We start from the raw sequence: 22932 nt of genomic DNA, 5'->3' as shown, positions 1-22932 counted from the left end.
TTCAACACTTCAAGACATTTCACGACTTGGTAGCTAGAGTTGTTAGGTGCAGCGGAATGAATGTTTGACTTTGCTCAAGATGAGTGCTCTGAACTGTGCTCAAGGTTCCTTTTTACCTATGGAAGGGAGAGCCTTCCGTTCCTTTCGTGAGAGAGTGCAATGGACACAAACAAAGTGAATGGACACTGTGAATGAAGTGCATGAGACTGAGAGATAGAGAGAGAAGAGAATACGACGCCAAAGATGTTGTCAAACCCTCCTCCGAAAGCCCCACTCTCTATGGCGAGAGCGGCCTACTTATGATTGCACAAATCTCTACAATGCTTGGACTTGCCGACGATGTCGACGACGATGAGGAGGACGACGAGATGTGCTGAAATCTGAAAATGCTAAGGGCTGAAATTTGCAAATCTTTATGTGCTGAATTTTGACTCTATGTCGATGACGTGTCGATGGCGACACGTTGAAAAACGCAGATGCTGCAATCTGCGTTTTCCGGGCTGAATCTATAAACCTTGCGGAATCTGACCATGCGGCGAGAGTGTGCTGCGGGAAGGTGACATCTGCGAGGCTCGGGAGTTCTTCTGCGAGTGCTAAAGGCTGAAAACTGAAAACGCTGGTCCTATGGCTGATTCTATCGCGATGATCTGCAAAAACGCTGAGGTTGATCTGCAAGCCAAAAACGCTAGGGCTGAAATTGTCTTCTGCTGTCGCTGGATATCCTACAAATGCAAAACGCTAGGTTGATCTACTGTGTCGTGTCGACGCCGGGCTGATTTGCTGTGCTCAAATCATTAAGGCTGGTCTTGTAGATGAAAAACGCTAGGGTTGTCCTGCTGATGTAGAAAACGCTAGGGCTCTTGGGTTCTGCTGAGAAGTTGCCTGTTGAGCGAGTGCTCTTGCTGCCTCTTCTGTCAAATAGTGCTAGCCTAGGTTTGCTTATATACAAACTTAGCAAAATTGCCCTACCTACTTTCCAACAAATTTCACTTAAAAATAGTAAGTGAAAAATATCAAAAATAGGGAAATAGGTTAAATGCATTGGAAAGGATTCTGATGGATTGTGATGGGAATGCTTATGATCATGCTGTGTGGAACCAGAGGATATGCATCTACACTAAGTGCCTGGGCATGCACGGTCTACGAACAGACTCACAAAAGTGCCAGAACACTTCTAAATCTAGAATGACTGGACTGACTGAACCCTGGTCGTGTTGTAGCTTGTCCATGGATACATAGGGTTGGATGTGTCACGTGACATCCCCTCCTTTTCAAAGTGAGGTACTGGTACCGCACTGTATGGCGTCGAGGAATAACATCCGGAATCCTTGAAGGGACGCTTCACCGGCCCACTCTAATGTGTGGGTTGTGCGATACTTGAACTTCATAAAGGTCTGCAATGCTTGCTTCTTTGGGCCGCGTCGAAAGCGACAAAGTCTTCTGTGACTCCTTCGATGCTTCAACGTCGTCGAGTGTCATGCTTCTTTCTTCTTCAAGAATCTCCATGGCTGAAAATTCCTGAACCCATTTCCAACACCATGAACATACCTATTCCATGTAAAGTGGTTGGAAAAAATCTTGTCTTCCTTAAAGACTGTGCATGCAATGTAGATGAACAAATAAACGGAGTGCCAAACGTTCACCACACACACGCAAACAATGAGATCGAACTTTGTCTTTCTGATCTAAATCAATGGACTGTGGCAATTCACAACGGAAATGCCCATGCTTGGTGCTCATACTTTCTTGTGCTCTTTCTACAACTGTGTCGTGCCAAGGAAGAGACATGGAATGTGACTTCCTTGAATGCATACTTTTTAGCTTTTCATATCCGCATACATTCGTGCTCATTCATAAGTGAAACGTGCTCAACGTACAATATGTCATGCCTAGGAAAAGGGATCATATAAAGGCGCTGACGAAAATACAGGAAACGATCACGAACGAAACACTCGTACAATGCGTGCGTATCAATCATGCGAACACATAGTACTTCCTTTGAGGGTTCTTTGGACCTAGGCTCGAGAGCTCTTCGTGTTTGATCGAATCTTCCTGTGGGGGTTCTGTGGACCTCGACTCGAAAGCCAAGATCGATTCTTCGTGATTAATGGAATCTGCAACGAGGTTAGCTTCTCTAGAAAAAGCATCAACTAAACCATCATCCTTGAGAACAATCACGTCTTGATCATACAAATCATCATGCTCGCGAGAAATCACATCTTGATCATCATGCAAATCATCATGCTTGTCATTGTCATTCAAATCATCATGCTGATCATTATCATTCAAATCATCATGCAAATCATTGTTAGGCAATTTCTCATGCTTATCATCATGCAAATCCTGTGTATCATGCTTTGGAGAAGACAAGACCGAGAGAGTCTCCTTCTCTTGATTCTGTTCAAACTGCGCCTGCACAATAGAGAAGAGTCGCAGCAACTCTTGCATGTGTTGCGCTTGTTCATGCTCACACTCTATGGCTGCTTTTCTTTCTGTTTCTCTTTCTGCTTTTCTTTCTGCGTGTCTGCGATCCATTTCTGCTTTTCTTTCTTTGCATTCACGATCAAATTCTACCATTCTTTCTGCTTTTCTTGCTTTGCGTTCTAACTTCATGTCCATCACCACCTTGTCGAAAGCCTCCATAGGAGTTAGTGGAATCCTTGACGTAGATGGGGAAGGGGGAGGGTCGGAAAAACCTCCTGGTGGGGAAAATTCTTCTTAGCCTCTCTCACGCTCATCACCTGTATGCAAAGTATCCATTCCGCTTCGGGTGATGACCATGCACTATGATCTTTGGTTCTTAAGTTCACGAGGAACTTGGGTTCTTGAGGGTCTTGAGGTTCTTGAGGTTCTTGAGGTGCTTCTTTCGCTTGCAATCTGTGTTAGAGAAGGATCTTCTCTTCACCCGAGTTCTACACTTTTCCGAATTGTGCTCAAGGTTCCTTTTTACTTACGGAAGGGAGAGCCTTCCATTCCTTTAGTGAGAGAGTGGAATGAACACAAACAAAGTGAATGGACACTGTGAATGAAAGTGCATGAGACTGAGAGATAGAGAGAGAAGAGAATACGACACCAAAGATGTTGTCAAACCCTCCTCCGAAGGCCCCACTCTCTATGGCGAGAGCGGTCTACTTATGATTGCACAAATCTCTACAATGCTTGGACTTGCCGACGATGTCGACGACGATGAGGACGACGACGAGACCGGCTGAAATCTGAAAATGCTAAGGGTTGAAATCTGCAAATCTTTATTTGCTGAATTCTAACTCTTTGTCGATGACAACGTTGATGGCGACACGTTGAAAAACGCAGATGCTGAAATCTGCATTTTGCTGGGTTGCATCTGTAAACCTTGCGGAATCTGACCGTGCGGCGAGGATCTGCTGCGGGAAGGTGAGATCTGCGAGGTTTGGGAGTTCTTCTGCGAGTGCTAAAGGCTGAAAACTAAAAATGCCGGTCCAATAGATGATTCTGTCGCGATGATCTGCAAGAACGCTGAGGTTGATCTGCAAACCAAAAACGCTAGGGCTGAAATTGTCTTCTACTGTCGCCGGATGTCCTGCAAATGCAAAACGCTAGGCTGATCTGCTGTGTCGTGTCGACGCCGGGCTGATCTGCTGTGCACAAATCTCCAAGGCTGGTCTTGTAGATGAAAAACGCTAGGGTTGTCCTACTGATGCAGAAAACGCTAGGTCTCTTGGGTTCTGCTGAGAAGTTGCCTGTTGAGCGAGTGCTCCTGCTGCCTCTTCTGTCAAATAGTGCTAGCCTAGGTTGGTCTTATATATAAACTTAGCAAAATTGCCCTACCTACTTTCCAACAAAAGTCACTTAAAAATAATAAGTGAAAAATATAAAAAAAGGAAAATAGATTAAATGCATTGGAAAATTTCCTTGAAGATTCTGATGGATAGTGATGGGAATGCTTATGATCATGTTGTGTGCAACCAGAGGATATGCATCTACACTAAGTGCCTAGGCATGCACGGTCTGCGAACAGACTCACAAAAGTGCTAGAACACTTCCAAATCTAGACCGACTGGACTGACTGAACCCTTGTCGTATTGTAGCTTGTCCACGGACACATAGGGTTGGATGTGTCACGTGACAAGAGTGCTACCAAGCAGATAGTGACACCATGTAGGCCCCAAAGACTAGCGCCCCTTTCGGCATTCTTTATTCTTATTAAACTTGAGAAAGAACTGTAAGCTACTACAAGCTGTCCCACTTTCATCGGGCTGAAATTCCTCTACTCTAACCCGATTTCGACAACATAACCATAGTAGAAGTCTCCACAGACAAAATCCAAAGTACACGGTGTCGGGGGATTTGTGTTCAAAAGGTGAGCCGGGAAGGTGCGGGGCCTCTAGCTGTGAGAGGTGTGTGGAAGAGAGTTGCAACAAACACAATTAATGTAGACAAATCTTAAAACTGACAACTTGAACACGATTCTGAAGCTTGATTACTCAAAGCGGACAATTAACAGTACCGCTTCTTAAATTATTTAAACTCCTTACATCATGTTAATTTGCCTTCATTGGCTTGCCGAGCTTGCCTTGATAATAGTTGTCTCCTTCGTTCTTCCTCTGTTGCTTTAAGATAGAGAGAGAGAGAGAGAGAGAGAGAGAGAGAGAGAGAGAGATCCCAAGGAAATGATTAATTAAAGCTTGAGAAAGAGATTTCGGCTTGAGTTATGGCTTCTTTGATTAGAGTGGCTATGGAAGCTTGGAAAAAGAGTTAAGAGTGCTCAAAGCTTATGGCTTCCTCCCCTGATACAGCAGAGAACGAAAACTTGAATATCTCCTAATCGGTGCAGAATTAGCCTCTGTGCGTGAGACGCAAAAATGCTCAAAACGCTCTTTTTCTTCTCCCATTGCGGTCCGTTTTTACCAAAAACTTGTTTTACGAAAATTTTACAGACTAAGACTTTTTCGGCCTCCCTCATGCAGAGGCGTGAAGTCTCTCTCACACTTTTCGTTTTACCATTGACCACATGTCTTCCTCTACCCAAGTTGCCTTGTATGTCCTAAGAGCCTTTTCACATGTGAAACCTTTTCTTCAAGCATGAAATCTCTTCGCTTAGGTCCTCATAACCACATAAAGCATACACTTTCTGGATCTCCTTGCTTGTTCTCGAACCCTGGTCACTGCTCAATAAATGTGTAAGCTTCAAATAGACTTTTTTTGCTTTTCTTTGCTCTTTTTTCCATCATGGAAGCGGAGCCGCACGACAACGTTGACTTTCCACGCACTTTAGAGCACTTTACAAAACGTGGCAAGAAATTACAGCACGCTAAATTCTCTGTTTTGCCCTCCAATTCGCGTGCCGATCACTTCTGTGGTAGCCCTCGAGCTCGCGCACCTGTAGGGTCACTTGCCCCTTGAATTAGATGAGATTCCTCGCGGGAATCTCTCTAAATTGTCTTGGACAAGCACTCAATGCTTTCTCGAGGCTCCCCTGGCAAATAAATGATCCGAACGCTTCCACCTAGCTCTCACCAAGCTGTCCAAACCTTCCCATGGCTATAATTGCAGGTTTTTGACCCAATTTCACCAGCATAACGGCGCAAAAATTCCCTTAGGTCAAAAGTACTCGTCAAGGACACTTTCCCTTGTGGTATGGAAGCTTTCCAGTGAGTTGCAGGTCAATTTCAGTATGCTGTAATTTTCTGTTTTGCCACTGTTAGGTGCCTACTGCCCTGTACTCGCATCCCAAGGCCTTTTCGAGGCTTCCCGGGCGATTCCCTGTAGTTTAGGTGTGGAACCCTAAACCTGTAGAAAAACACAGTAGGCTGTAATTCTCTGTTTTGGACCGTTTTGAGCGGAGCGAGCCCACCTATGCGTGTCTCAGGTGAGGCTCCCGCACGCAATGGGTTAGTTCCCCTCGAAATCCGACGAGTTTTCACGCGAGAAAACTCTGTTTTCGCATTCCTTTGCCATGGAACTATGCGTACCTGATGGGGATTAGCAATTAGCTAATCTGGTTCCTGTACAGAAGGCTCTTGCTTTGGCAAACGCGCATAAAACCCGGAAACCAACAATTATATATAGTGGTTGTCACAATCTGATGACGTGGACATGATTAGCGAGGTAGATATGAGACATCTTCTCCGCAATTGTAGCAGCGATACTCCCTGTTTTGTTGACGTGCTCTTCCTGGGTCTTTATCTCTCTCCTGAATGCTTCCTTGCTGTATCAAGTGGACAGACAAATTTTGCAGTTGGTCAGTAATGTGGGCCAACATATCTTGTTGGTCATTTCTTACCCAGGAGCCGGTGGTGGTGGAGGAATGGTAATTGTCGTGGTTGTTGGTCGACGTGACTGCTTCTATTGACTCGATTTCTCTGGCTTTCATCTGCAACTTCTTGTCCTTAAGGTGAGCAATTTCCACGGCTAGCTTGTACATAGTCGGGAATCTACCCTTCATCTTCTCTTTGAGCAGCGGCCACAAGCCATGTGTGAACCGATCCTTTTTTAGGAAATCGGGTGCAGCTTCTCCTCTTGCCAGTGACGCAACCTGTCCTTCCCACAAATCCACAAACTTGGACTCATAGGTGGCATACTCTAAAAGACCCTCCTGCTTCAGGTCTCTCAACTTGTCCTTCCCACAAATCCACAAACTTGGACTCATAGGTGGCATACTCTGAAAGACCCTCCTGCTTCAAGTCTCTCAACTTGTCCCAGAGCTTCTCTGAAGTGGTACCTCCTCCAAAGCGCCTCTTAAAAGCAGTTTTTAAGGGCTCCCAGTTATCCTTAGTTTCTTGTGGAAGTGTTTGTACCACGACCTAGCTTATAGCTTCATGAGATGCTTGAAGATTCTAACCCGAGATTCATCTGTATCTTTGTTGCTTACTACACATGCTACTTCAAAGTCATCTAAGAAACCTGTTACCAAATCCTCCTCCTTCTTTCCTTTAAATGTTGGAAATGCAACACTTTCCATGATTACTAACAGAGAGATCTAGAAAGACCCAGCGCTTAGCTTGCAATCAAAGAGATTTTTATTTTTATTTTTCTTTTTTATTGGTCAGCTGATTTTGGGCTTGGTGGCATTTAAGGAGGTGTATGTATGACTATTGCGGATTCATGGCAGCAGGCCATTGTGGGCAGAGCCCCAATGGGTCACCATGTTGGTTCAAGGTAGCCTTGTGAGCCTTGTGGGCTTCCTAAACATCTATGCGCCCAATCATGCGAGTGCCTGGGCTGAGTTTTGGTCACATATTGTTGAGTCCTTGCCTCACCCAGAGCAGTAGTGCATTGGGGGGGACTTCCGACCCCTTGGATAGGATGGGGGGCAGCCATGCTATAGTTCACGGGGTTGAGCTGGTTGCTTGGGAGCGCGTATGTATGACTATGAGGATTTCGGATGTATGGCAGCATGCTGGCTTTTTACGGTCCTCAGATAGCTTCTCTTTCTCTGTATGACTGTAGAGTAGGGGGCGTTTATCTATCTAGGATATATTTTTTTAACGCTAGTGACCACATTTGTGACATGGGAGGATGAGCTTGCCAATGATTCTTACCGTGTCAGATAGATGGAGGAGGGGTAGAGTCATGCTACACATCCCAGAGAGGATTTTGCTGGATACAGAGCTCAGAGAGCAGGTTGTGGCGCTTTGGACACGTAGAGGGACCCTGTTGCTAGAGTGGCCACTTGCCTTGTGGAGCTCAGTTGTTTCTTTCAGCGGGAGTATGCAGCTCTGAGCTCGGTTTGTCGCGAGTTTGCAACTCAGTTAGTCGCGACTGTGACGGGGCGTTGCCTCCTTATAGCGGATGCAGGAGTGTCACCTAGGTAGCCTTTGGATGGAGAAGCAGGTGCAGCAGGCTTGCCAGCAGCCGAGCACCATTAAGAGTGGCGCCACGAGTTTGCCTTTCATCGTCATCGGATTCAGTTATTGGTGAGTTCTTTGAGATTGTGAGTCTTCTCCATGCACACACGAGTGTTGGCTAGTTGAGGAGGCCCAATGTGTCTGTTGCTATTGAGCTTGAGGGTATGTGCGCAATTGCTATTAACTTTTACTGTGAGTTGTAGATGCAATATAAAGAAATACCGAAAGGGGCGCCAAGGTTTCGGGCCATTACTATCTGGGGTGGATTTCCGCCACTGCGTGTCGCTTGTGCTCTCTCTCTCTCTCTCTCTCTTTCAGTTTCAGTTGTTATTGAAGTGCTAAAAGTCTGTTGAGTCTGTTCTTTTCTATTGGCACGTGGTGCCCGTCTTGTGACAGCATTTGTGTGGACAAACATAAGAAGTGTGTCTCGTCGAGAAACATTGGAAACACGTGTCTTTTTGTTGAAGAGTTTCTCGTTGATAAATGCGAGGTCGTGCAGGTGGACTCAAAGCGTCATAAGAATCCCTGGAATTAGAAGGTTGTGACTTTCGGAGTTTGTTCGTCTTCAGATGTAAACTCAAGTGTTTTCTTGATTAATTTGTAACCAACAATAGAATGATTCGTAAGCTCTTTGATGGTAGAGACTTGTAGGTGTAGCGCTCACACACTCACACTCGTCCTCCAAGGTCAAAGTTTAGAAGAAAGAGACATGAAGATATATTTTTAAAAGTTCTGATTGTAATCCTCCATGGTTTCAAATTTCAATGGCGAGCATTTTCAAGTTATCCCATTCCGCAAGAAGTTGCACTTCAAATAAGGAGGTCAGATAGCTTCGAGCAAAAATTTTCTTGAAACTTGTGAGTCCTCGGAACGCGAGGCTTTGTGGATAGAGAACTTCACCACTCCATAGCTTTATCTTTAAGGAAAGCGCCTCCTCCAGATATCTTGGATTCTTCTGAGTAATTCAGTGCATAGATATTGTCGAATTGCTGCAATACTTCCTTCCGATCTTTCTCTGCAGAAAAGTGAAAAATTTGACCGAGATTCACCGTCCTCGAAGTCCTTAGGTTGAAAAGCTATAGGTACAGGTGGCGGATAATAACTGTAAAACACAGGAGGGGGTAGAGGAGGCGGAGGCAAAGGGGATGTAAAATCAGGTGTAGCAACCATGTGCCTAAAAACTCCCTACCCCACAAGAATAGAAGATTCTGTAGATTGTCGAGAAGCAGCTTTTTTTCTGGAGGGTGTTTCGAGAGGATGTTCTGAAGTTCATTGATAAGAAATTGTTACAAGTACTCACTAGAATCTAGAAACCCCATCTTGTCTGATTTGGGAGGACTAGTTTGCTTATCAGCACAGCAAGCGACTGAAGCTTTGATACCACTGTAACTATAGAGGGCGCCACGTGCGAACTGAAAGATCAAAACTGGAACTTAACACTACAACACAACTCGAAACTGAGAGAGAGAGAACACACATGACACACTGTAGACACGGAGTGGGGCAGTTCCACTTCCAGAAGCATTGGCCCCAAAACCTTGGCGCCCCTTTCGATATTTCTTTATATATTGATCTTCAGAGGGTACAACTGTTGGAGGAGCACTTTCTCCAATTTGCAACTGCTAGACCGAGAGGAGCCTCCCCCAAGGCATTCTTTTAAAGACTATTGGCTGAAAAGCATCTGATTCAAAAGGCGGGCTCAATCCCTTAACGCCCAAAAGCATCTCTCTGTTTTGTTCAAGGCTGCTATGTCAGCATGTGGAAATCGCTGGCCCTGCCATACAGCAGTGCCATGTCATCACTTTTAATATCTGTACTACTGGCCTTGGAATGCAGTGTCTAGAGGCTGTTCCAGCCATTCTTTGTAACTGTGCCCTCAGACGTTGGAATTGCTGGTGATCTGGTGCTAGAATGCTTGTCCACAGGAGGTTTGCTCGTCGCTTGGACTAGCCTTTGTATCTGTTTTTGCTCAAAGTCAATTGTACCTTTTTCAATTTGGAGGACATCATGACTCAATCATGGGTGCCCCCTGCTTCATAAATGTGCTGTTATTTGATTAGAAGTTGGATCCCATGCTTAAAAATGATTAAGCCTTGAGAAAAGGTAATAATACCAAGTATTTTTCTAATTAGTAATATGCTTATAGCTTGCATCACTGCTAATTTTAGTTGACAAAAAGAATTTGGTTGTGATCTTTCAAGGCAGGTTATTTTAAGCTTCTAATGATTGTCTGTGTTGCAGCTGCCCTCCTCTTCATAACTTTTTTCCCCAACCAAGCAGAACAATGGTTTTTCACAAAGTAATCTATAGAGCAAAATTGTGGAGGTTTCTCAGGGGTGCAGTCTCGTTGTGAAGCTTTCTCAGCAGAGCAATGTAGATGATACTTTTCAGGGAGAAATTACGCGAATAGGGAATGCAATTTTGTTATATATATGTTTATTTTAAGTGTTGATGGCATTCTTTATGTTTAGTATTGGTGTTCCTTCTGCATAGCTAGTAGCACAACTTCTCATCATGTGTTTGCTTGGATGCTTTTGAGATGCAAAGCCAAGGTTAGTTGTAATCATTGTTCAGGTAATGGAATACCTATTGCAGTCAAAAGTATGGTTGACGTAGTTAAATATCTATTGCTGTCGAAAGCTCGGATTGTGAAGCCTCAACAAGCTGAAGGGTCATGTTGGCATCTAAATCCAAAAAAATGAAAAGGACTCATACGATGTGCTTTAATGGAAGGATGTTTTACAAACTAACAAGAAACCAAAGAAGAGAATGCTTCATATGCATAAGTCAAATGTATGCGATGAGCCCGGATCTGTTGTATGCACCTTTGTGAAAACATGATTGTCTTGGATACATTTCAGTAGGACATCACAAGGAGAGAAAGAGTTTCGGTAGCCTTGCAATGTTCATTTTATTCACGAGTAATGAAAGCTTCGTAGAACCTAAAGGTGGCCTTGGGTTAACATGCCAATCTTCATCCACCTAACTTGTACTATCATCCCATGTGAGATGAATGGCAAACACAATGGAAGGGACGGTAGAGTAGTTCTGCACAAGAAAGTAACAAGCCTGTTCAGGACTTCAAAAAATTCAAGTTCTTGCTATTTGAGGAGCGTCATGCCGAAGGGAAGGTTAGAGCCTCCCATTACCAAGCAACCAATACATTTACATAGCTTTCATGTCAAACAGCTGGCCAAACTACACAGTAAGCTATGCAATGTCATTGCTATCTTAACAGAAATATTCCCTGAATAACTCCACTTTTCAAGGTGATGCATCTATGGTGATGCATCTTCCATAGATGCGCTTGAAAATGCTTGCTTCTTTTCCAAATCTGGGCTGATTTGTAGGCATTGGTTAATGATCACAATAGCGACAGTATATGGCTCATTCATATACTTATATCTCTGTAGTGGGGGGCTGTTGAGGCTTAAAGAAGAGTCCCTTTGTGCATGCACACCACTCGTTGCACGTTTGAAAGTATGGGCATCATACCTAATTTGAATGCTTGTCTCTTGATCAAGCCTGGAGCTTGCATTCTGCTCATTTTCAATGTGGACAATGCACTCCCTTCCTACCTCTCTCTCCTAGCCCCTCAATCGCCACCCTTATATTCAGAGCCAATTTTGAGTTTATGACAAGGGCCTTTTCAGGTAGGAGAGAAAGCAATGGTAAGAAGGCCATGATGCATTGAAAAGTAGCTTTCTCTCCATGTACTAAATGATGGTGAGCCACCAAAAAGTGGTCGGGAACTCACCGTCCACGTCTCTCTCTCTCTCTCTCTCTCTCTCTCACACACACACACACACACACACACACACACACACACATGACGGGTCGTGCACTTGTTTTATTCAAAAATTTCAAATCTGGACAACACACAGCTTCCAAGGGAGGGGGGGTGCTTAAAGAAGGGTCCCTTTGTGTATGCACACTACTCGTTGCATGTTTGCAAGTTCAGGCATCCTACCAAATTTGAATGCTCGTCTTTTGATCACACTTGGAGCTTGCATTCTGCTCCCTTCGTACCTTTCTCTCTTAGCCCCTAGGTGATTCTAAATCGCCACCCTTATATTCAGAGCCAATTTTGAGCTTATGACAAGGGCCTTTTAAGGTAGGAGAGAAAGCAATGGCAAGAAGGCCATGATACATTGAAAAAAAGGTAGGAGAGAGCTATGGCAAGAAGGCCATGATACATTGAAAAATAGCTCTTTCTCCACGTACTAAAAGACGATGAGCCGCCAAAAAGTGGTCGGGAACTCATCGTCCATGACGTCTCTCTCTCTCTCTCTCTCTCTCTCTCAGGGTGCACACATGCACCCAAAAGAGCACGCCGGTCACTGAAGATTCCAGCCTACCCCACCACCAATTTGGAGCTTAGCCTATCGCAGCTCGAACGTGTTCTACCGCAGGAATCGGCAAGCAATGCCCCTCACCTAGCCGTTTGCAACAGTGTTCGAGTGGTGCCATTCTAATAATCCTCTATGTGACGCGCTTTGCCATAGCGCATGTACAATATAAACGACACCTCTCGCCTAGCTGCAATGCACAGCAAGAGCTATGGGCAGGCTCCACTACTGGTTATGCAGGCCTGCTGTGCCAAATCTTGTGCCTCTCCTCTCCCTTGCTCGGCACTGTGCAACTCGTAAGGTCGTTGCACCCTCTCTACTCCCTTGCGTCAGTTACTCAATGCGGCAACGCCATTAAAGCCATGCAGGCGTTTGTGCAGTATATTCCCCGCAAGCAGCGTTGATCAACAAGGGTCGCAGCAGCGTTCGCGGCGTTCATCAACCAGGGTCGCAGTAGCATTCAGCAACCAGGTGCGCAATTCAATTAGCATTATTAACGCAAGGTATTTTTTACAACTTCCGGATGCTACTGTGGTGTACCCGTCACGAGAGAGAGAGAGAGAGAGAGAACACCAAACTGAGTGTGCCTTCCTCGAGTGAGACAGCTCCTTATATTGAGTACTAGAAAGGTTACATGCCAAGAACACCAGAAGTGTAGGTGGTCGGACTCGGGCTACACGACCAAACACTACACCTCCCCCCTTAGAGAGAAAAAGATGGACATCTTTTTAGAATTTTGGGCTAGGAATGGACTCGATAGGAAGGGATCAACTCCAACGCCTCATCTGGGGGGAGTGATCTTACAACGGCTTAGGGGCTAAGGGACTAAACTTGGGGGGCCAGACTTGTCATTGTGTCGCTCATCATCAAGGCATGGAACTCATACATCTCGCTTGTGCAAACATTAGGTTGCTATCCCAATGTAATGGACAAGACGAGGAACGACCAAGGGCTAAGTCATAACAAAGAGATAATTTTTGTGTGACATGCATCTTTTCACAAAGAGGGTTTGGTGAGGTGTTGCTTTGTTTGGCAAAAACAATTAACTAAGTGAAAAAGGTCTGTAGCTCTTGAGCACTCTCATCCATAAAAGGCACCTCAGCACTAGCACTTCAGCAACTCCATTTCTTTGAGCAGCTAAAGACTCCAGTGGTTTAAACCAAAAATGGAGAAAGCCTTGATTCTCTGTTTCCTCAAGAAGCTGCCTTCGTTCTGGTTGATCCAGCTTCTCAACCTTTGGGGTTGCAGAAGCATGTTTGACCATCGTTGTGGTTTCTTGGAGGGCATCACCGAATTAAACATGCAGGCTGAGAAAGACCTTGCGACCATTAGTGTGAGAAAAACGAGATTCTGGACCTCCAAAACTAGTCGCCACGAGGACGAGTGCATTGATACTGATTATTGTCATGCCCCCCTTTGCGCTCCCATACCTTTCTTGCTAGAAGCAGAAAGGAAAGCAAGCACGAACAAATGAGCATAGCGTAACACAGGCAAATGAGCATAGTGTACCTCCTCCAATAGCTGCTTCACCTTCTCGCACAAGGCATGTGTAATGCAGGTGCAAGACGTGTGATTGGAGGGCATGCCAGGGCTGTATCCGTCCATCTTTCTTGCACCACTAGCCTTGGAGGCGTCCTAGTCCCCCACGTGCACCTTGATGGCCCTCGTCTTCAACAGCACCTCGCACACGTCACCTTCTATGCGCTCTCGCCCCAGCTCCTTCATTGTTTGCACTCGGTGTGCCTCCTCCACAGCTCTTTGTAGCTCATGCAACTTCACTCGAGAAGCGAAGGGCGGAAATGTGACGAGAGCTTGAGCTGCAATAGGGCTGCCTCCTCTTGCAATTGGCTGGAAGGAAGTTGAAGGTTCGTTCATACAGTGGTCTGGAAACCCTTCGTAAGGGAGGAGGAGCATTGGCGACCTTTGCTACACAGGTTAGCACAAGACCTTGGCGTGCCGGGTTATTTTTTCTCAGGTAGCGTTAGCTGTAGCAGAGTTGCAAGCAGATAAAGAAGGCCCAACAGCGATATTCAACTCATTAGGTGCACCATCTTGCATGGAATGGGATGCAAATTGAAGGTAGCAGCTATCCTGGGTCGAACAATAGCACCATAGCTGTAGCTATTCGACAGACAAGCAAGAAACGATTTCAAGAAAGAAGACTTGTAACAAACCTATTTCCGTCAACTCCACCAATGTGGTGTACCCGTCACGAGAGAGAGAGAGAGAGAGAGAGAGAGAGAGAGAGAGAGAGTACACCAAACTGAGCATGCCTTCCTCCAGTGAGACAACTCCTTATATTGAGTACTAGAAAGGTTACATGCCAAGAACACCAGAAGTGTAGGTGGTCGGACTCGGGCTACACGACCAAACACTACACCTCCCCCCTACACTACAGAGAGCTATTATGTGCACCATTAATTATGTTAATGAAAAATGCAATCATGGACAATATGTAGATGTTGCCTGTAATGACCGCGTGACGCTCACACAGGCCAGCTTCCAACTCTTCGAGATAACGCAATCCCGAATGCTTTCTGTGGTGTACGAGTGCCTCACCAAGATCCTTTCTGCAAATTCCACTATTGTCTTAGAGTATCGTCTATTTTTCATTGCATGCATTCACTCAACGCACGTGTCCATAGTGAGGTTGCTTGCGTATCACTTCTTCCCATAATTTGTTGTCGAAATACTCATACCGAGATTGGCATCAAGATCCTCCAAGTGGAGGAACAATAGCCAGACTTGTTCCTATGTATGGGACATTGCCCACACCGCCTCCATGGCCCATTTCGGGCAGCACATGCCCTCCATCGGATTATGAGTGCGAAGAGTTTGTGCCTTTGTCTCAAGTGGTTAACCTCATGAAGACATTTGGTCTTCCCCGTGCCATGGACTTTATGCGCGATGGAGGATCCATCGCACCTCCGCCTCCACAACCTACTAAGGTTGTTAAGGTCATGATCGAATCACAAGACGTGGACATGACAATTGGGGTAAAGCAACCAAGTGCTACAAATATTGAGCAGCCAATTAGCAGCATTGGCCAAGAGCAACGCAGCGGCAATGTGTCTCAAAAGGCAAGCAAGTGGCCTAGGCAAATGTCAGTCACATGGGATGATGACACTTCCTGTGCTCTAATAAGGATTTACGACGAATAGTGGAATCACATCAACAAGGGCAACTTTCGCTTTAAGGACTGCGAGGACGTGGTTTTGAATCTCAATGCCGAGATGGATACCATTTACAACACTGAGAATGCAAAAAATCGAATTGATACCCTCAAGAAGATGTACAAGAAGGAGAAACAAAATCGTCTTCCACTGGCGTAAGTCCTAGCACGTGGTCGTTCTTTGACATCCTAGATGTGATGTGGTGCAAGACCCCTAGCTGTACTGGCTTGGTTGGGGGTTTGGACAGAGATGGGTCTGCAAAGGAAAATGAAGACATCTTGAATGAGCTTGAACAGGAAGTGGGGACGAATTCTGGAGTGAGTGCCAGTACATCACAAAATCCTATAAGCTCCATGGACTTCATAGAGTTGGAGGGAGTCAGTGGTAGCAAGGCAAAGTAGTCTCTGTTAGGAGTTGTGAATCGAACCATGGGTGAGGGCATGACCAAGTTATGCGACACACTTTGCGATGCGGAAGAAAAACACAATGCAACATTGAGAGAGCTAGAGACATCACGGCATGCACTAGAGGAGCGTCTTCTTCGAATCCCCGAGGAGGAGGATACAAAACGGCAACAGATTTACCTCTCCACTCAATTGGAGCTTGCTAAGATTTTAGCTAAAGTCCGGGATTAGTAAGTAAATGTAATATTCTCTAGCAAGGTTGCAATCCTTTTATATTATCATCAATCTCATGAGTGTATGCTTTCTGCTTTGCAGGCAGCAAACAGAGTAGCTGGATTTTGAAGCATCCTAAATTTATGATTGCATAAGGTAACCCTAATGACCTCAACGCGTTTCAAACTTACTTTAATATTTGACTATAATTTTTATGAGTAGTCTCGGTGTAGGATGGAAAGTTTTCGTATATTTTGGCTACTGCAGTCCTTTGTATATGCATGCAAGATCAACAACTTTGGCGACGCCGTCCGCTTCCATATGGGAGACGCAATATACACTTGAAGTCCATGCTGTACTTCATGTACTTCATGATGTGGGGAGTTTTCATGAGTTTATTGGAGCCTGATGTATGGCGCTACGGGCTGCATGAATGGTGGGTATTTCCAAGGCAAGAGGTTTTTTGGACCTCAATTCACTGTCGCCTACGGTCAAAAGCCAATCTAAATAACCGACACAAGTATTTATTTGCATATTGAATGTCTTATGAGTCTTTCAATGCACTCCTAGACGTAGTGGAGCCTTTATTGCCTTGCAGTGGTGGTGATTTGTTTGTCCGTGCTCCCGTAGCTGGTGATCTAGCACTAGCATGTGTATTGTGGAGACTAGCACATGGTCATTCTTCCAAATCAATGACTTGTCTTTACCCTATCGGGGAGTCCACTATACGGAAGTACACCATGAGTATATGTCGCATTTTAAGCCAATGTAACATGTTGGCACGCTTTCATATTTGCATACCGGAGGGTGCAAGGCTTAAAAGCATAATGGATGGATTTGAAGCTATTACAAGACTTCCACAAGTAGCAGGTGCCATAGATGGAACGCATATTAGATTGCAAAGGGACACAAAATGACAGGAGAGTCCATTGAATTTATGAAGGTCAACGATAAAATTTTCCTTCTTGTATCAATAGCTTATTTTTATGATTTAACTGTTATTTTGTTTGTTGTGCCGACTCCCGGTTGTTTTGCAGGTTGCTCAAGGCCAAGAGGATGCAGTTTTTCCCTGGAGATTGCGGACAAAACTAGGAGTACTTTTTATACCAAACATGCTTTAAACCTTATGTATTGATCTCACTTTCCCTTCCAGCTTGCTTTTCCAAGTACAATCAACAATCATGTTTTCCTGCTCCTGGACATTTTTTTAGTATTCTCGTCATTTCTTGTATAACAATTCTGTATGCCACTGATACAGAAGTCTAATCGTTTATAATTGTCGTCTAATCGTTTAGGTCATTGGGCAATTTGTTGGGTTTGAACAAGCTTTTTTAGTCAATTTTTCTTTTTTGTAACATGACTACACTGCAGAGAGTTGTGGTCTCTAGTTATTTTCTTCAGTAAGATTGACGCTCAGCAAAGTGCTACTAACGTGCAGGAAGGTATTGTGGTTGTGCAATCAACCTGAATTACCTTCGCAGGGTTTGAATGATGATGATGATGTGAAATGTTGCAGGACTTGCTGAAGACGGGACAGGAGGCGAAAACCAGGGTTGGGGCTGGTCGTGCTGCATGTGCATAGACTGACGACTGGTGGTGGCCTGTGAGGCTGCCGCCGCCGGTGCATGTGCGCAAAGTGGGCCGTGAGGCTGTTCGGTGAAGGCTGGAATATCCACCGATCAGCAGCACGCATGTGCGCAGTCTATCTCTCTCTCTCTCTCTCTCATTGGAAGGCCGGGTGGTGCACTTGTTTTACAAATCTAGACAATACACTGCTTCCGGGGGGGGGGGGGGGGGTGGTGGTGGTGGTGGTGGTGGTTATGGTTATAGAAGGGTCCCTTTGTGTATGCACATTATACTCGTTGCATGTCTGGAAGTATGGGCATCATACCAAATTTAAGTGCTCGTCTTTTGATCACACTTGAGCTTGCATTCCAACGTCGACAATGCACTCCCTTCGTACCTTTCTCTCCTGAATTGCCACGCTTATATCCAGAGCCAATTCTAGGCTTAGAAAGTTCCATGTACTAAACGACGATGCACACTCTCTCTCTCTCTCTCTCACACACACACACACACACACACACACACACACACTTGGAGGACGGGTCGTGCACTTGTTTTATTAGAAAATCCCAAATATAGACACACGCAGCTTCGAACAATCAACAATCCAATGCACATTTGATTGTGAATATCTTGTTCTTGAGATCGTCACCATTCAAGGTGAAATCTAAAGGTTGACCTTATAAGTGTGTATATTTTCTAAGCAATTGAGTGAAAAAAATTGGTAAATTTAAATATCATAAACACGTTAAGAATGTTAGAATACAATATAATTGAAGGAAATCAAGGGGGTGCTAAAGTTATAGCATCTCAAGGAAATGGCCCAAGGTGATCCCAGTATTTATTTTGGCTGTAGGTATTTATTTTAGTTATTTGTCAAAGTTTTGGGTAAGGCACTTTGCAAAGAGGGTATATAAGAAGGGGGTATATAAGAAACACGTAGCACCCATTGTATAAATCTAATTCATTGCCCAGTTGGTTCAATAGAATCTCTCTCTCTCTCTCTCTCTCTCTCTCTCTCTCTCTCTCTCTCTCTCTCGCGTATTCTTCCCATTGCTCTAGGCTTCCACATTGTCCACTTCGACATGGTATCAGAGCGGGGTGGGGAAATGACACGCGTTGAAGAGGAATTGACAGAGACTATAGAATCACGTTCTTCAAGGCGGTGTATCTTGCTATCGACCTTTTTTGGTGGCACTTGAAAGTTGAGCCTTGCAACGTCTTAAAACCACGAAGGAGGCTCAATTTTGCAAAGGAAAAGAGGGTACTACTCAATGGTGAATGAAGAGACTCATTGGAGTACTACTCAATGATCAATGAAGAGATACAGGAACACCTAATAGACAATGGGACATTGGATGTCATCCAAGACTCGTTGCAAGAGTTGAATGATGACATTCACCAACTGCCTAGGAAATTTGAAGAAGCCTAGGAGTTTGCCCTCGGACTCCAAAATGTAGCCTTGGAGCTAATTTGTGAATGTTCTAAGTATGTGTAGCCTCTCAAGCCTTGGAACCTGATCACTTTTTGTAAATCTTCGGATAGTATTTTGACCCTTGTATATCTTTTAGTCTTTTTACCCCTTCCTTGGGTGATTCGATGTAACTTTTTGCCTTACTAATCAATGCAAATGCTTACTTGGTATTTTTTTAAAAAAAAGGGAAGGAGTGGCTAGGTGGAGATGATCATCTCTGACAGCGCTTGTACCCCTCTTCAATATTGTTTTGACATATTGGCTACAAACGCCACGCGGTTTAAAGTGCTGTTGTGCATCATTTTTGGGTTGTTATGCAACATTTTGAAATGTTGTCAAATGGCCCAAGGAAAGGCACCCTTAATTTCAAGCCTCCTTGGATAGTCCCATGAAGCCTCAGCCTTTGGACATGAACGACTCTCCAACACCAACTCTCGGCTATTGATAGTGCATCGTCTTGCACCCGATTAGTGGCCTATGTAGTACGACCGAAGTTCTCAAGGCAACCGGCTTTTGGCTCAGGAATGTGAAACCAAAGGCAAAATGCAAGAGCTTGCAAGAGGACAAAGAAAAAGGGAAGCTTGATAGGGATAGTTGTGATACAGATTCTACCTAGGAAATCAACAAAGCAGACAATGTGGTGGTCATAGCGGCTTCGAATCTAGATTCCTAACTAGGTAGCAGTTTCCATCACATGCTTTAGACAGAGAGAGGCTTGTGAGGTCATTGTGTTGGAGGGGAGTTCATTGGTGTTTGAACCAATGGGTCAGAGTTCAAAGCACATGCAGGTGGCAAAAAAACAACGCGCCATATACCAAACACTATTGATGTGTGCACAACTTCATTGTTGTTGACCGGATTATAGATAGGATGTCTTCCAAAAGTTCATTGTCTAGGAAAGTTTGGTGTGATGTGTTTATAGTTCACGAATAAGGATTCTTGGACATAGTGTGGTATATAGTTCAATTTTTTGTGAGGCAACCGGTGCTCAAGATGGCATTATTCTTTGGAAAAAAGGTTCGTGGTAGTAAATATGAGGTGCATCTAGTAGTGGCCATTGATGGAGTGTCCATGGTAGCTTTTTCATCGAGTTGGTCTTCCGACATATGTCGAGTATGAGCTGCAGAGAGGACGTTGAAGTTATAACATCTCAAGTGAATGGCTCAATGTGATCCCAATATTTTGTTTTGGTTTTAGGTATTTATTTTACTTATTTGTCAAAGTTCTCGGTAGGGAAATTTAGTGAGGGAGGTACTTAAGGCCCTTGGGCTAGTATATAAGAAACACCTAGCCGTTGTATAAGTCTAATTCATTGCTGAGTTTGTTGATTCAGCCTCTCTCTCGCTCTCTCTCTCTCTCTCTCTCTCTCCCCCCCCCCCCCCCCCCCCCCCCCCCCCCCCCCCCCCCCCCCCCCCTTGTATTCTCTCCATTGCTCTATGCTTCTGCATCATCATCTTTGCCAAAAAGAAGGGAAGAGAGAAGGAGGGATTTGTGGGGGGGGGGGGGGGGGGGGGGGGCTTAGCACTAAAGGGCATGGGTTCTTAGCAATGGGGGGAAGAAGTCATTGAGGTCGCACTCTAAGAAAGTTAGGAGGATCATGAGATTTTCTTGGAGGAGATATCATATATTTGAAGCAGTTCATTATAGTTTTCTACAAATAAGGAGAGAGATGCCTTTTGAAGAAAATAGCTTTATACACAGGTATTAATAGAAGTCTTTTTTTTTTTTGCAAAACTCACAATTGTGAGTGGATAGTACTAAGAACATAAATATACACCAATCCTTGAGCTCAGACCAAGCCTTGAGGGTCAAATGATTACAAGTTATCTGCTTGGTAGAGAAACCACTCTTACTCCTCGGCTATACTTATTACAAGATGTTTTGTATTGTTCTAGACCAGTCCTCTGAGGCTTGTTTGTCTCCGATCATGTGGATCATCACTCTCTCTCTTGCATGATTTCGCAGAAGCTTGCCACAACTAGATCCCCCTCAAACACGCGATGGTTCCTTGCTTGCCAAATATGGTGCAAGAAGTAGTACCTGATTATTTGAGTGTAGACGAGAAGAGCAGGACTTCCCATCCTGTTACTACCAAAGAACAGATCATTCTTGAAGAACTTAATTTGCCATGTCCTTTGAATCCACTTGCATATTTTCCTAGCCATGCCCCTAATTGCCTGGCATCCCATGAAAAGGTGGGCTAGGTCTTCACTAGCTATTCTGCACCCCGAGCAACGATCGGACCTGATGCCTCTTTCTTGTATCTTTACGCCCGTCGGTAGAGCACCCCACATCACTTTCCACAGAAATATCTTCATATACTGAGGCAGTCCTGGCTTCCAGATGTTCTCCATGACTCCCTCCCACCGTTTCTCCGTCCAATGCCTCTTCCATAATTTGTTGAGGGGGCTACACCAATTAGCCTCGTGAATTAATGCATGGTAAATGCCTTTAGAGTGTGGTTTCCAAAAGAGGCTACTCCCGGGCCATCTCCAAGCGTCCCATTCAAAGTTGGATTCACAGATTGGTCTCACCACCTTATTAAGCTCTTTAATCACCCTATAGACTAGTAAGATCTCAAAGCCATTCAATTGAAAATGGATGGCTAAAGAGTCAGCAGTTTTCCAGCACTTCCTGTTGACATCCCAAAATTGCTCTAGTCAAACGAGCCCCTTATTATTCACCTTCCTGGCCATTTCTATCCAGTAAGGGCTTTGCGGCGGCCCCAATATTTTAGATAGCCAAGGGGACCAGCGCTATATGGAGTTCTTAAAGTCTCTAGTTACTTCCCCCCATTCCAAAACCTCAGCAACACTTTTGCACTACCTCATCAGCTCCCCTGAGCGTCCCCCAGATCTAATAAAAGACCACTTCGGGCGAGAAGTTTGTCGTGCATCACAACCCCCTTCCACTTTCCCCCTTTCGATCCCAGTTTTGCTGTATCAAGCATTTCCTTGGTCATGATAGCCCAAGCTTGGTTCTGTTTAGCCAATGAGACCATAAATTTGGCACAAAGGGCCTCAACATGAGATACAGGGTTCGGAATGCCGAGTCCTCCTTGGTCTACAGGGCGAGAAACTACCTCCCATCTAGCCCACTGCCATGGTCGGGTAGTTTTCGTGTTGTTCTTCCAAAGAAACCTTTTCACTGGTTTTAAGAATTCTTTCCAGTTACACTTAGCCATCTTGAGCACGGGACTGAGGAAAGCAATATACGGGATCATAAAAGCATTGATCACTCTAATCCGGCTTTGGAAGGGTAGGAGAACAAACTCCCACCTTCTCATTTTGGCGCTTATTTTTTCAATGACCCATTAAAATCTTTGACTGTGGGTTACGTCCACCCCTACGGGGGTTCCCAGGTGTCTAAATATACACCCTTTTGAGATAATCTCTCCTGTCCAGACTGCAGGGTCAAAAGAGTCGTTCTCCGACAGGGAGATTAGTCTTGACTTCTCTATATTGCACTTGGATCCGGAGGCCACGGCAAATGTTTGCACAATCTCCAGAGCTCTCCTGACAACTTGAGGGCACGCCTTCAAGAATAGGAGCGAATCATCTACGAACATTTTGGCCAGTAGCTTGTCGTTGTCTGGCAATGCCAGACCTTGAATCTCTCCCCGCGCTGCACTAGCTTCGAGCGTTGTAATGAGAGGATGCGACCCGATGGCGAACAACAAGGGGGCCAGGGGACATCCTTGCTTAATAGACCTTTTAACCTCAAAAGATCCCACAATTCTGTCATTAAACAAGAGCTCTGATTGGCTGCCATCGCCTAGTGTGCGTATTAGGCGACAAAGGCAAGGCCCAAAGCCCAAAGCTCCATGACTTCTTCTATATAGGACCATTCTATCCTATCATAGGCTTTGTCAAGGTCCAGCTGCAGCAAGATGCACTCTTGCTTGGAGAAGGATGCATACTCTATTCC

The 22932-nt window shown here is 44.8% G+C and overlaps 1 protein-coding gene and 1 pseudogene across 1 annotated transcript in view; both read left to right on the top strand.

The window, feature by feature from the left end:
• LOC147425665 (Rhodanese/Cell cycle control phosphatase superfamily protein) overlaps positions 1-10441 on the top strand; it is a 54125-nt gene extending 43684 nt beyond the window's left edge. Inside the window, exon 6 of the mRNA XM_086499627.1 lies at positions 10068-10441. Coding sequence (XP_086355753.1) covers positions 10068-10129 — 62 coding nt within the window. The 3' untranslated portion in view covers positions 10130-10441. The remainder of the gene's footprint in view (positions 1-10067) is intronic.
• Positions 10442-12610: 2169 nt separating this feature from the next.
• Positions 12611-16527, top strand: LOC147425664 (uncharacterized; annotated as a pseudogene).
• The last annotated feature ends 6405 nt before the right edge of the window (positions 16528-22932 follow it).

This window comes from Adiantum capillus-veneris, chromosome 25 (assembly GCF_014529385.1).
Source record: "Adiantum capillus-veneris isolate H3 chromosome 25, ASM1452938v2, whole genome shotgun sequence".
In the NCBI taxonomy this organism is placed as follows: Eukaryota; Viridiplantae; Streptophyta; class Polypodiopsida; order Polypodiales; family Pteridaceae; genus Adiantum; species Adiantum capillus-veneris.
The sequence above is the reverse complement of the archived record's forward strand: the minus strand, read 5'-3'. Positions and strand labels throughout refer to the sequence as shown.